The sequence below is a fragment of the Notamacropus eugenii genome, chromosome 6 (genome assembly GCF_028372415.1).
Source record: "Notamacropus eugenii isolate mMacEug1 chromosome 6, mMacEug1.pri_v2, whole genome shotgun sequence".
Classification (NCBI taxonomy): Eukaryota; Metazoa; Chordata; class Mammalia; order Diprotodontia; family Macropodidae; genus Notamacropus; species Notamacropus eugenii.
Window position 1 is genome coordinate 296,908,829 of NC_092877.1, and position 12,310 is coordinate 296,921,138.

At 38.5% G+C, this 12,310-nt stretch overlaps 1 protein-coding gene across 3 annotated transcripts in view; it reads left to right on the forward strand.

Moving 5' to 3' along the window:
• Positions 1 to 12,310, forward strand: part of LOC140509584 (aldehyde oxidase 2-like) — a 128,502-nt gene that overhangs the window by 74,040 nt on the left and 42,152 nt on the right. For all 3 annotated transcript variants that reach the window (XM_072617220.1, XM_072617221.1, XM_072617222.1), the window contains exons 26-28: positions 4,745 to 4,972; positions 7,445 to 7,540; positions 10,434 to 10,562. In XM_072617220.1, the coding sequence (XP_072473321.1) occupies positions 4,745 to 4,972; positions 7,445 to 7,540; positions 10,434 to 10,562 (453 nt within the window). The remainder of the gene's footprint in view (positions 1 to 4,744; positions 4,973 to 7,444; positions 7,541 to 10,433; positions 10,563 to 12,310) is intronic.

The following is a 12,310-nucleotide window of genomic DNA, read 5'->3' on the forward strand; positions in this document are numbered from 1 at the left end:
AGGAATAGAACTTGGGAGCCCAACTCCACATGGAAGGAATAAGCAGTACTGAGTGCCAGAGTGAATATACCAAAAGCACAGATTTCCGGTTCTCTGCCAAGACCAAACAGAGACAAGCACAGAGAGAGAGAGAGAGAGAGAGAGAGAGAGAGAGAGAGAGAGAGAGAGAGAGAGAGAGAGAGAGATCACCTTCTGCTGAGATTGAAATGGTAAAAAGCAACACAGACTGTTGGAAAGTTCTTCCTGATCTTTGGTCAGGACATACAGAAGAGACTTTACAATTTCCACTTTACCTCCAAACTTAAAATTCCCAGGAATTTCTTCTCCCTCTATTTGCTTAGAGATGATATTCTAATCTCCTAAGTGTTACATGTGAGATTATTTCCCTATTACTTTAGTAACTTGTTTTAATCCTCATTACATCCTTTTTTTTTTTAGAATATACAGTATTTATCCTAGTCTGAGATCTTTAAGAATTAATCAATTATAATTTAGTTTTTATTTGTTTCTGGGAAGCAGGAAAAGATTTGAAAATAAAAGAAATTATCAAAAATAGAGTAATACAGTTTCTGAACTTAGAGTATAAGTTCATGGTGGGCTTTTTGTCTTTGTATACCCAGGCTCTCACTCAGTTGCCTGTCATGCAGTAGGTGTTTAATAAATGCTTGTTGATTAAGTGATAATGTTAGAAAGGGATCTAAGGAAAGTAAAGGAGACAAATATAACTTTGGCTACATGGAATTTGGTCTGACAAGTGTCATTTTCTAAGTGATCAAGTGTTCTTGCTTTTTTTTTTTATTACTGTCCACAGACAAATTTTCTTGAATCAAGATAAGTTTCTTTACCTTTTACGTGTTAATTTGTTTCTTGATTTGGTGTAGAGGTTTTTTTGTTGTTTTCTATTTTTTTCAAAGACCAGTTTGTCATACGTTCTGAGCCCAACAGGAGATAAGCACAAGGAATCAGAAAAACTGTATTGTACTAAGACCCATCTGCCCTGGAACAAGAAGAAAATATTTCCCAGAATCCCTGGGTCACATTCTGAGAACAGCCTCCAAAGAACTGCAACATTTGAAAGTTCCTTTAGAACCCTGAGTCCAAAGGGTGCCATTTGCTTTGTAAATCAAGCCAGTGCAGAGCTCTCATCATTTTTACATCTCTACCTTCAAATATTGGTTCTACAGGATTTCAAAAGCGTGTTGTCTGACAACTATAAGATACTCCCTTTTTCTTCCATATGTCTTTTTTTTCTTCTTTGAGTTAGAAATAGACTTCAGTCTTCTACAGGCAGAAATAAATCACATTTGAGAATTACTGTACTGCTTATCATTAAGTGTTATATTGGTACCTTCTGGAACAGCCTGACAACATGGACTAAGAATTATAATTATTACATTTCCAAATACCACATTGACTATTTTATGTTAAAAAAAAAACTTTTAAAAACTTTGTATTTTATAATTTTTAGAAATAATTTTAGTGAAGTAAAACCCAGAGGAATCATAGTTTTTGAACTCTTATCATCCCATTCCCCAATATGAAAAGGTGCTATAAGCAAAGAACAGAACAGACCAAGTATATAAAGAAGAAATCTGTGCTAGAGGCAATGTAATTTTGAAAAGATTAATGGATTGATTCTCAAAGCACCTGAAAGAAGAGAAAATATTGGAAAATTGGGGGAGAAAAAAACTCCAAAAAGGAAGCATGACATGGTAAAAAAGAGTATTGCTCTTGGAATCAGGAAGAGATAGGTTAAAACCCCAGCTCTATCATTTGTTAGGATGACATGAGCAGGTCATTTAACACAATTGTGCCTCAGTTTCCTCATCTGTAAAATGTGATGAAATATCTCTAGTACCCACCTCACAGGGTTAATTATGAGGCTTAAATGAAATAGTATGGAAAGGGAGTTTACATACCTTAAGAGCACTAGTTCAAAGTAATTCAATTAAAAAATTCCAAAAAAGTAAGCCTGGCATAGTAAAGAATACTTCACTTGATGGAGTACTGATTTGGAGTCACAGGACCTGAATCTGAATCCTGCCTCAGATACTTTAATAGTTACGTGACACTGATCAAGTCACCTAATCTCTGTTTGCCTCAGTTTACTTCTCTATAGAACAGAGATAATAATAGTAAATACCTTCCAGGGTTGTTATGAGTATTCAATAGAATAGTATCAAAAATGATAATATTTATAAAGTTATTTGCAAACTTTAAAAGTGCTATATAAATACTGCGTTGTTTAGTCCTTTTTTTAGTCATGGCATTCTCTTTGTGACCCCATTTGGGGTTTTATTAGCAAAGTCCAGCTCATTTAACAGAAGAGGAAACTGAGGCAAACAGGGTTGAGTGCCTTACCCAGCATCACGTAGCTAGTAAGTGTCTAAGGCCAGATTTGAGCTCAGAAAGTAGAGTCTTCCTAACTCCAGGCCTGGCCCTCTATCCACTGTGCCAGCTAGATGCCCCATATAAATGCTAGATGTTATTATATTATTATTTCTAATAAAAAGACAATCTAGTATCTATCATTAATTACCGATCCATGTATCTACTTTTGACTTCTATGAAATCTTGATGAAAATTATATATATATGTATATATAAATTTTATACACACACACACAGAGAAAATAAGAGAACATAACTGACAGACTTTTACAAAGCAGACCATACCCTCAAGGTCACACAATTGACTGAAGGATGCAGAGAAATATGATCCTTGTTGAGAGGTAATGGTGTAATTTCCTAATAGGAGTTAAGCAAGGTGCTGAAATGACGTCCGATGGTGGTAGAGTTTCCCATCTTCTTAGATCTCAGTGGGACTACAGTATTCTGCTTAAAATACCAAAAGCTCACAGAGCATGGCACAGACATAATGCAAATTGTTAAAATGTGTTATCTGGCATTCAGAATTATCTACATCACTACTCACCTTCAGAACAAATGACTAAGTGACAACAAATGTAAGACTCGGGATGTATATCTCGATCTACAAAAAGGAGGGGTCATATCTGTTGCGGGTGAATGCCAGTGAAAGGCATACCTCTGACCTGTCCAAAGGTCAGTTCTTATTATCAAAGTGATTTGTGGCCTGTTACTAGCTCTGCACTAACGTGCACCCAGATTCAGTCTTGAAGACTTTTCAATGATGTATGCCTCTACAGCTTGTTTTTCTTCTCTGCATGTCTCTGTTCCCTCTCCCTCAAGAAGACCTTTCTTTTTTTAAGGGAAAGCCTAGGGTATAGTCTAGGTGACTGGTCCTTGGTCAACATTGCTCCAATAACTCCAGAGCAGAAAACGTCATCATTTGTAGGTCGTCATTGCCAGAACAAAAGGCAAGTTCCTTTTTATCAAAGAATTCATCTTTGTCAAGAAGATTCAAAGGACCCTTAGACCATGAGAGGCCATAATTATTATAATTTCAAGTTCAATGCCATTGCTACAGAAGGAGAGAAAAGAAGTCTCTTTACCCTTCTTTCTACAACTCCATGCCTTTCCTCACTACTTATTTCCAGTGAAAAGGAAATCAGGAAACTACATTAATATAATAAGAGAAATTTACTTTTTGGATTCTATATGCATATACATATAGTCATTCACTCATTTATTTATCCAAAGCACTTTGTAAACACTCACAAAGTATAGTGTGGATTTTTCCTTGATCACTGGAAATGATCCATGACTTCCATCATTGTGGACACTCTTTCACTGACAGATTGCATCCCCTCTATATCCTTCCTTTGCAGAGTACAGAACTTAGAATTCCAGGTCACTCCATTTTGCATCTGCAGCTCTCCCTGGTTTCAGTTCCACACTACAAGATATTCCTATACTGAGTCCAGCTTCCTTTTGAGAATTGGCTTTCTCCATTAGTTGTAAGCTCCTTGAGGCAAGACTGTCTTCCTTTTTCTTGTGTGTATCCCCAGCACTTAACACAGTGCCTGGCGCAAGCTTAATAAATATTTATTGAATTGAAGAAACGAATCATCACTTTATGGCCAGCCTTCTGAGAGATGTCGTTCTGTACTTAAATGGTATAGTCCTAGTATGAGAAACATGAGGTCTGTCACCAATTCCACATTTAAAGCCTTTCCAGTTTGGTAGGATCAACCAGGGCTGGCACTCAACTGACAGTCTTCAAATATTCAAGGTCACTTCAACTATCATTGAACTAGAGTACTAAAGAGGTTGGGGAGAAGGGGCTGCTAAACCATAATCTGGAATTCTTTAGCCTGAGACAAATACCATGCCTGGGGGCTGTTGGCCACAAAGTGCCCTCAGTTGAGTGGGGAGATAAGATCCCATTCTGTGTGTGAAGACAAAGGCCTCATGAGGCCACTGCTGAGAAAGAGGGGGTAGAATCAGAGAAAGGAAGTTCATCCCAGGCCACCATCTAGTAGCTTCCTATTTTAGTCAACTAGATTGCTAACTAGATGCTAAGCTTGGCTTTTCTATGCTGTTAAAAGACATAAATATCACTGGCATTTTCTAAATTTAGCCCCCTGGGATAAAACCCCAATCATACCACTTCAGTTACAATTTGGAGTTGCATGATAAGGAATAGCATAGTATTCAAAAAGTTAATGATCTAGTTGGGAAATTGTCCCAGGCTCTGTTTTGACTTTTCCTTTCTGTTTGAAGTACTGATCACGGTACCTGATTTAACAAATGATGATTGACTGATTTGATGTGATCAGTTCCATCTCAATGGTATGTGTTCATCCAGTTTCACTACATTTCAGATTCGGGAGAAAAATATGTACAAACGAGTTGACAAAACAATCTACAAGCAAGCATACAGTCCGGACAAGCTGATAAGATGTTGGAATGAGTGTCTGGACAAATCTTCCTATCACATCAGGAGAGCAAAAGTGGAAAATTTTAATTCAAAGAATTACTGGAAAAAGAAAGGCATTGCCATTGTCCCCATGAAGTTCTCAGTTGGTTTTGGTGCCACAAGTTACCATCAGGTAGGCAATTATTATTGATGTAGACATGGAGAGAAGAAAAGACAAGAAAGCTGTATGAAAGGATGGTATGCATTGTATTCATGCTAAAATAAATAAATAAAGATCAGCAGCACAGTGGAAAAAGTGGAACAAGTATTACCCATAAACTCAGAGGACCAGGGTTCAGCTCCTAGCTCTATGGATTACTACCTGCATGACCTCGGGCAAACCACTGAACATTTCTGGAACTTAGTTCTTTTCTAGTAAAATAAGGATATTGGACTAACTGACCTCTGAGACCTCTTCCAGGTCCTGTGATGGGTAGGAAAATTATTTATATGCAATTACTGATCATGCTCCCCAGGACACTTTAGCTACTTCCTGTGTCTCAGGACTGTTAAACTGAACCATGTACAAATAGACTGGCTATTTATTCTGGCTACCTCTACCCCCGATTCCAAACATATAAAGCTGCTCCGCCTTTACCTAGAGAAGGTATAGAGTTACCACTGTCCACATAAGCTCATGCTGACCATCTAGCCTAGATTTATACAGATGGAATCCCCTCTTTGCTGGGGGACAGAATTATTATATCTAGCTTTATTATATCTAACAAGTCAGACCTGCAATTCGTTTGCCCCAATTCCTCATCTGTAAAGTGAACTGGAAAAGAAAATGGCAAACCATTCCAATATCTTTGCAAAGAAAACCCTAAAAGAGTTCACGAAGAGTCAGAAACAACTGAACAACAACACACTCCTGGCCAGCATATCTATTTTATAAAACAGGAAACTAAGGCATAAAGGAATTTCAGTACCTCACGTGAGACACAGTGAGTCAATGACTGAGCTGGCATGAGAAGTTGTAGTTGTATGTCCTGATTACCAAGGCCATTTGTCCTGTCCTATGGCTATTCATGGAGTCATGTCATCTTTCTGAGTCAAATCTTGGTAATTTATCCAAGGTTACAGGAGTCATCTTTTTCTTCCTATTCAACAAACCCATACAAAAATAAACAAGGATTTTACATCTCCATTTGAGAAGTTTCTAAAGTCCCTACATACTTCCAAATTTATGTATCTCAGAATAATAAGGTTAGGATTGAAACTTGAGCTATTTCAGATCAGGGAATGACAGTGACTCATCAATCCCACTAGAATGCTGATGCTGCAGTCTCAGGTTGGGAAGCACCATTCTTGGAGGCTCTTGGCAGCAAATCTGGACTATTATTAGTCTGTCCAAGTACTAACTTGTCAGAATCTAGGCAGTGCTGCCTCCCTGCCTCTCTAAATTCTGACTGAAAGAAAGCCCAGAGGCTTCTTCCTTCCCCCTCCCCCACTTCCCCACTAAATGGCAAAATGCAACATTTTTTAGCTGGTTGAAACCAATATACTCAATCATTAGAGTACCAAAGGTGTGAATGAAGCTAAAAAAAAGTATGGTATCTGCCTAAAATTTGCCAAACCTGCAACTTCCCCTTTTTTATTATTAGCAGATCATAGGTTTAGAGACGACCTAACCAATCTCCCTCAATTTACAGATGAGGCCACTGAGGCTTAGAAATGTTTTTTTTTTGTTTGTTTGTTTGTTTGTTTTTATTTAACTTTTAACATTTATTTTCACAAAGTTTTGGGTTACAAATTTTCTCCCCTTTTCTCCCCTCCCCCCCCAAACCCAAGCATTCTAATTGCCCCTGTGACCAATCTGCTCTCTCTTCTATCCTCCCTCTCTGCCCTTGTCTCCATCTTCTCTTTTGTCCTGTAGGGCCAGATAGCTTTCTTTACCCCTTAACCTGTATTTCTTATTTCCTAGTGGTAAGAACATTACAGTTGATCCTAACACTTTGAGTTCCAACTTCTTTAGCTCCCTCCCTCTCCACCCCTTCCCTTTGGAAGACAAGCAATTCAATATAGGCCAAATCTGTGTAGTTTTGCAAATGATTTCCATACTAGTTGTGTTGTATAGGACTAACTATATTTCCCTCCATCCTATCCTGTCCCCCATTACTTCTATTCTCTTATGATCCTTTCCCTCCCCATGAGTGTCAACCTCGGATTGCATTCTCCTCCCCATGCCCTCCCCTCTATCCTCCCCCCCACCCTGCTTGTGCCCCTGTCCCCCACTCTCCTGTATTATGAGATAGGTTTTCCTACCAAAATGAGTGTGCATTTTATTCTTTCCTTTAGTGGAATGTGATGAGAGTAGACCTCATGTTTTTCTCTCGCCTCCCCTCTTTATCCCTCCACTAATAAGTCTTTTGCTAGTGAGGCTTAGAAATGTTAAGGAGATTTACCAGGGTCCCACAGGTGTTGACAGAAGTGACATACAAGCCCAGGGCCTTTGATTCTAGATCCAGTTATCTTTCCCATTGCCTCTCCTCTCCTCATGTGCTTCTTCTCCTTGCCCATGGTTGAAAACTTTGACTGCTTTCATGTTTAATATCAAACTTTACTCTGATTAAATAAACAGTTTTTGGAATATTTGTTTTTCTAGGCAGCTGCACTGGTTCATATATACACAGATGGGTCCGTATTGGTAACTCATGGAGGAAGTGAGCTGGGGCAAGGTATTCACACCAAAATGTTACAGGTAAAAAAAATTAAAATAACAAGCAGAAATCATATGCTATAAATGTCAATTATAGTGATGTTATTTGTGCTGTTAATTTTTAGCTTTATCTTTTTTCTTTCATGTTTGTTAACTTCTGATTAAACATGACTTTCTGTTTTTAATAACTGGGTTTTTGAATGTTACTGCAAATGACTTCTCAGATAGAGTCAAATAGAGTCACTTCAGTGGCTGGGTAGGTGGATGTGATGTTTGTGTATAAATAAGCATGAAATGCAGATGATGGCATTAATCCAGGTGAGAACACCTATCAAACATTCCCTTTACTATATACATGGGATTTGGTCAGGTATCCATTAATTAAGGACCTGGCATTTTCCTCATGGAACATAAAATAAGAAGCAAGGTGGAGGGCGAGAGAAAGAGATGGAGACAGATAATGATGATTGGGTTTTCCATTTTCTTTCTTTTTTTTAAGTTGTGTCAGTTTTCATTAGCACTTTCTAGGGGATTTTAAAAAAAAGAAGAAAGGCTGATCTGGGAAATGAATGAGTAACTTCAGAGGACAGTGAGCAGTGGAGATAAGGAGAAGCCAGTATAACAGGAAAGGAAGCTTTGAGAAGCTGGAAGTCTTGAAATGGTAGGGAGTGAGGAAAAGAAAAAGTGAAAAATGAAAAAAGGCTTTGGCATTGACTCGGTCCCCTGCTTCCTGACACCCCATGACATTTCCAGAAATTTCCTCTGTTGAAAGGTAGTTCAGTGGAGCACTGGAAGGAGCACCAGTCTAGAGTCAGGAAGACCTTGGGTCGATTCCAGCCTCAGACACTAGCTGTGTGAGCCTGGACAAGTCACTTATTCTCTCTTTACTTCAGTTTCCTCATCTATAAAGTGAAGATAATAATATCTACTGCTCAGGGTTGTTGTGAGAATCAAATTATAATATTTGTAAAGCACAGTACTGACATATAGTAGACACATAATTATGCTTATGATTATGGTTTTGAAGGATATTGGTCTCTCCCTCCTCACTGTGGGCCCCAAAGAAATTTGAAAATCTCTGCCTGGACAGCCCTAGGATGAATGTACGTACATTGCAAGGATATATGTTGAAATATAATGTAATGAATTTCTCAGACCATCACATAAACAAAGCACCCAGCTCAAATCTGAAATTGGTCTCAGACTCTTACTAGCTATGTGACCCTGGGCAAATCACTTAACCTTTGTTTGCCTTAATCAACTGGAGAAGGAAATGGTAAACCACTCCAATATCTTTGCCAAGAAAATCCCATGGACAGTATGGTCTACAGGATCATGAAGAGTCAGACTCAACTGAACAACTAAACCACAAAACATCTGAAAGGAGGAACCACCAACTGGTAATACAATGGTGACATCAAAACTTGTCTTCTTGCTAAGAGACCCTGGTACTTAACAAACATCAAATTAGATGTTACCAGGCAAAGTGGACTTACCTGAATCTTCATCTTTGATGACCTTTCCACTGTATTTTTCTGTTGGTGATGTCCCTCTCCTTTCTAGGTTTTCATGAGCCTCCTCCTACCTATCTGACCACTGTTTCTCATTTTCTTTTGCCTTGTCTTCATCCATGCCATAGCCACTAACAGTGCATGTACTCCAAGCTTCAGTCTTGGGTCCTCTTGTTTATACATCTATTCTAAGCCTCTTTCCAGGCCAACGTCATAAAATGCCTACTGGACATTGCAAAAGAGATGTACTATAGACATGTCAAAATCAACATGAGCAGAACAGAACAGTCATTTCTCCAAAACCTACTTTCCTGTACTATCAAGAGTACCCCCAATATTCTAGTTACCCAGATTCACAAAGTCTGTGTCTTCCTCACTCTCACCCCACACGTCCAGTAAACTACTAAATCTTCTGGTCTCTATGTCCACAATATATAGAGAAGGGAAAGTTCCCTTCTCTCCTCTCACTCAGCCTCTACCTTAGATCAGGTCCTTAGCACCTCTTTCTTAGACTGTTGAAAAAGTCTTCTAATCTCCCTGCCTCAAATCTGTCTCCAATCCAATCCATCCAGCTGTCAAAGTGGTTTTCCTTAAGTACATGCCTAACAACTTCACACCTTTACTTGATAAATTCCAGTGTCTTCCTAGCATCAAATATAAACTCCTGCTTCTGGCATTTAAAAGTCTTCCCAATTTGGCTTTTTTCTACCTTTCCAGCCTTCTTTCACATTGCTCTTCCCCATACATTCTCTATCATTCATCCATATTGACCTACTGGCTATTTCTTACACTGGCTACTCTCCCATGTCCATACCTTTGCACTAGCTATCCCCTATACCCATAATGCTCTTTCACCTCTGCCTCAGTTTCCTTCAAGACTAAGTTTAAACAAATTAATTAATTAAATCACATATAAATAAATGTAAATATATAACAATTATAAATTGTGTATAAATAAATAAAATAAATCTGCAAGAAGTTTTCCCTGGTCCTCCCAACTACTAATACCTTCCCCTCCAAAAACACCTTATATCTACTTTATACACTTAACTTCTGTTTGCCTTAGTCAACTGACAGAGGAAGTGACATACCATTCCAACATTTTTGCCAAGAAAACCCAATGGACAGTATGGTCCTCAGGATCATGAAGAGTCACACTTGACTGAACAACTGAACAACAAAAAATTTGGATAGACCTATATGTGTATATAGTTTCTAATTTTCTTGAGATCACAGACTGTTTTGCTTTTCTCTTTATATCCCCACACACACACCTAGTACAGTGTCTGACACACAGTAGGTCCTTAATAAATGTCAATTTATTGAGCAGTGATAACATTGTATAGATAACTTAATAAAATTATTTTTTATGTTGACTGTTCACCATAAATCTTACTCCTTGAAAATGTTTATTTTCCTGATAGATTGCCAGTCGTGAATTAAAGATACCAATGTCATATATGCACTTCTGTGAAACAAATACAGCCACAGTGCCTAACACTATTGCGACTGCTGCATCCATTGGTGCTGATGTCAACGGGAAGGCCGTGCAGGTTACAGCTATTACCATTTTTCCTTTGTGTAATTTTTCTTTGTCTGTGGCTTCCCTTTAACTAAATAGGGGTGCGTAGGGTGCTTAAACTCTAGATTTGTTGCCAGCCACAGTGTCATGTAAAAGGTGGTAAGTACCGGTCCTAGAGTTGATATCTAGGAGAAACTGCTTTCAAGTCTTGGTGGAAACATAGCTTTACAGGATGAAAATGAGAAGGGTATAGAGAATGTTTAGTCTAAAGAAGACAAGATGTACAAGTGACATGATAACAGTGTTGATGTCCTATCACAAGGAAGAGGGCTTAAGACTTGTCCTTAGCCCTACAGGACAAAATTTAAAGCAATAGGTATAAATTGTAAAGAGGCCATTTGAGACTTGATATCAATGTAATGGGGGCCATACCATGGAATATATATGATCTCTTCTGGTGAAGTACATAGACTCTGGCCCACCTGCTAAAAGATATGTGTGGCCAGGTTGATCCCCTAGGGACCAAAGGAAAGCAGGCAGAATCACGAGCAACATTTTCAAAAATACTCATTTCCTCTCATAATCTCCTGAGTATGTTGCTCCTCCTGGCTTAATCACCAGTCATGTTTAACATAGCTCCCTGTCATGGGGATGAAGGAATCAGGAGCTGCTGGTTATACATGTCCAGTAGCAACAGACTAGACATAGATGGCCCACTCGAAGGGGCCAAGGCACAGGTCCATCCCATGCATGTTCCATCAGATAGCATGCCTGTGTCAAGGAAAACTTTCTAACAATTAAAGCTATCCAAAAGAGGAATCAACTAACATAGATGGCAGCATGGTGCCACTTACTAAAAGGTCTTCAAACAAAGGCTGGATGATCACTCATTTGTTGTTTTAGAGAGGGGATTTTTGCTCAGGGATAGCTTCAATTAAATGGCTCTGAGATTCCGTGTCTTAACATGTTCTTCAGAATGAAATTAGGAGGGAATCAAAAACCTATGAGATCTATCTCTGGCCATGACTGGGTCCAGTAGAGAGCCAACTCAAAGCATGGGGAACACCATGGGAACAAACAAAGATCTAACTCATTCTAGAGGGTCAGAGCTTGTAGTGAAGAAGAGAAAGAAGTCAACAATCAGGGCCCATTTGGGGATTCTTATTAGAACTAGTAATATCTACCACATTTAGTATTATCATAGACAATCCAATAGAAAACTTAACATCCTCTTCATTCTTCATTTCATGTCTAGAGCAAATGCTTCTCTCAGTGATTAAAGCCAGCAAGTATCAGACATTGTTACCATTTTAGATCTGAAGGATGGCAGATATTGACAGTAAGATAGTTGGTATTATTAAAAGTGCAGGGGAAATGTGATAAGATATGGAAAGGTTTGATCCATGAGAAGTAGAAGATAATGCTAGGAATAGTGGAATGGAAGGAGGTATAAGAAAGGACAGACACAAAAAAATGGAGGAAAAGATGGAAAAAGCCTGAGGGTTCTCAAATTAGAACCTGAAAGCAAGGATCTAAGTGAAGGTACATTTGTAGAGGGATTAAGCAAGAAAGAAAAGAATGAGATAATCTGGTGTAGTGGATAGAACTCAGCTTGAAATCAGGAAAACCTGAGTTCAAATTTCACTTCAGAAACTTTCTAGCTATGTGATCCTAGACAAGTCATTCTCTGAGTCTCAGTTTCATCCTCTGTCAAATAGGGGAGTTGAACTCAATGACCTCTAAGGTCCCATCTAAATCTATGTTCCTATTTCTAAAAGT